Genomic DNA, 2024 nt, shown 5'->3' with positions numbered 1-2024 from the left:
TTCTTGGGGACCGGAAATCCATCAGATAATTTGGTAAATTCCCCCAGAATATAAATTCAAACCAGGCAAAACAAGTGTCTGGTTCCAATTCAACAAAACCAAAGAGAGTCTGAATGGTGTAACCGAAATGCAAACGGGTTAACCCAAACCGTTCGGACTCTAATGTTCTCTCAAGATCCCCAGAGCTTTCCGAGCATCAAACCGGGTGATCAAAGCTGTCGATGACTGGACGGAAAATTATCTCGCATCGTTTATGTAGATAATATAGTAAACCACTTGATTGTTTAGGAATTTCCGGTGGGCTCCCATTCGTTCCTATTCTTGATCAGTCCTGTTCGAAGTGGGCAAGTGATTTCGTCTAAAGAGAGCGTATCAACGTGGTTATTTACGCTTCGCAAAACTCGTATCGTGTCTTAACTCAACGCGACATGCCTCTTTCTCTCTGGGAAGATCACTAAGTGAATTAAAAAGTGTCTCCTAGGATATCACTCGTCTTGTCACAATTCTCAATTTCCTGTATTACACCTCGAATATTTGGCTATAAAAGCGGGAAGATCCTCTCGTCAGTTCCAAACCTATTCAACCATGAGTAAGATCCACATTGAGACCTTCTGGAAGCTAAGCCCTGATCATTTTCATCTAGGTGTCTTTTTCTCCATACTCTTATTCCAGATTTTGCCGCTGTTTTGACAGTGCTAATTGTTGGTGTGGACTTCGAGTGTTTGGGTTGTACAATTGTCAATCACAAATTGCCATCAAGGCCCAAGTTGTCGTACTTCCATAAAGCCTGGCACTTCTACGAGTATCCTTGCGAATGCGAAATGGGTCCGATTGATTACTCAAGCCTTCAATTTCGAGTCCGTGATATTCACGCTCGAATCATGCCCAGGGACTTGTTGGTAAGTAGCCGTTATGATCAAAGTATTGCCTTCCATTTAATGGGCCATAAGCGTAAAACCATAGTAGTAATATCAATTCTAGATTGGTTGAAAACCTTAATCTGATTGTTGCTTATCTGCCATCAAAACAAGCCTTTTTGAAATGAAAGACCTACTTTTGGCTTTTGCTCTCGGTCTTGATAATCATCGGATTAACGCTTAAATATTTTTGGGGTTCCAATTTTCAGTATGAGTCGGTCAATCAATCCTTTGTGGCGACCTATTTGGGATTCGATCTGCACAACATGACCATGGCTCAACATCTTCTGGCGGCTTTCTTTGACCTGGAGTTGGCACTTTTTCGAATTCGGAACATTGCTCCCAACGGAGAGTGCTCGAATGTTCCATTTCTGGTCCAAAATGGAGTCCTACACCAAGAGCTTGAATCGACTTTGACCAGGTGTGGTATTGAAGCATTGTAATGGGCAGCACAATAGGATCATTAAATGTTTTCTTGTTAGATTTTGCATAACTTTTGCGCTTTAATAAGGCACTTGAACTCGAAGAAGTCCAATTTTTCCTTCCTCTTACTCAAATTGCCCTTCATCAAGGTCAGTGCCTTTTATACGCCCAATATAATGGTCGAAAGTGACTCTTCGTACAAGAATAACAAGCATGGCATCAAAAATTATTGTGACCGACCAGTTGTGGTGAATTCTTCTGTCCCTTTTTAGTGTCCAAAATGGCATTCAGAGTCATTTGTGTCAAAACGAGGACATCTACCAATTGAACTCCTTGGAAGAATTGAAGAATCGTCAAGTTAAGACGAGCTATCCATGCTCCGCAATTGAACTGTTAACGCACCGAAATCTGGACTACGTGGTTTACGTTCTTGGCTTGATCGAGGAGGATATTCAAGGAGAAGAGATGAGTGTCTGAAACTTTCAGAACTTTCAGCCTTTTCGATTCATTCTCTTTGTCTAATGCTTTCGAGAAAAATATATGATATTGCAATGGAACTTCCTGATTCAGCATTTATTGTTTTATTCTGAACGGATTAGACATTTTGCGCAGATTTGGATTGGGGGGCTGAAACGTCCGATTCAATCTGAACCCATCGAATGCAAAGATCCAATCTGAATATTC

General features: G+C 41.2%; 1 protein-coding gene across 1 annotated transcript; it reads left to right on the top strand.

Moving 5' to 3' along the window:
• The first annotated feature begins 223 nt into the window (after positions 1-223).
• Positions 224-2024, top strand: LOC131882028 (uncharacterized). The gene is made up of 4 exons (XM_059229048.1): positions 224-589; positions 673-899; positions 1127-1338; positions 1613-2024. The coding sequence occupies exons 1-4, from the start codon at positions 586-588 to the stop codon at positions 1815-1817; spliced, it is 648 nt and encodes a 215-aa protein (XP_059085031.1). The 5' UTR covers positions 224-585; the 3' UTR covers positions 1818-2024.

The sequence above is a fragment of the Tigriopus californicus genome, chromosome 6 (assembly GCF_007210705.1).
Source record: "Tigriopus californicus strain San Diego chromosome 6, Tcal_SD_v2.1, whole genome shotgun sequence".
Taxonomy (NCBI): Eukaryota; Metazoa; Arthropoda; class Copepoda; order Harpacticoida; family Harpacticidae; genus Tigriopus; species Tigriopus californicus.
Note: the sequence above shows the minus strand (reverse complement) of the source record. Positions and strands in the feature narration are given on the sequence as shown.

Coding starts and splice junctions, on each gene's coding strand:
- LOC131882028 (XM_059229048.1), top strand. Junction 900..1,126: donor TCATGCCCAGGGACTTGTTG/GTAAGTAGCCGT, acceptor TCCAATTTTCAG/TATGAGTCGGTCAATCAATC. Junction 1,339..1,612: donor CTTGAATCGACTTTGACCAG/GTGTGGTATTGA, acceptor GTCCCTTTTTAG/TGTCCAAAATGGCATTCAGA.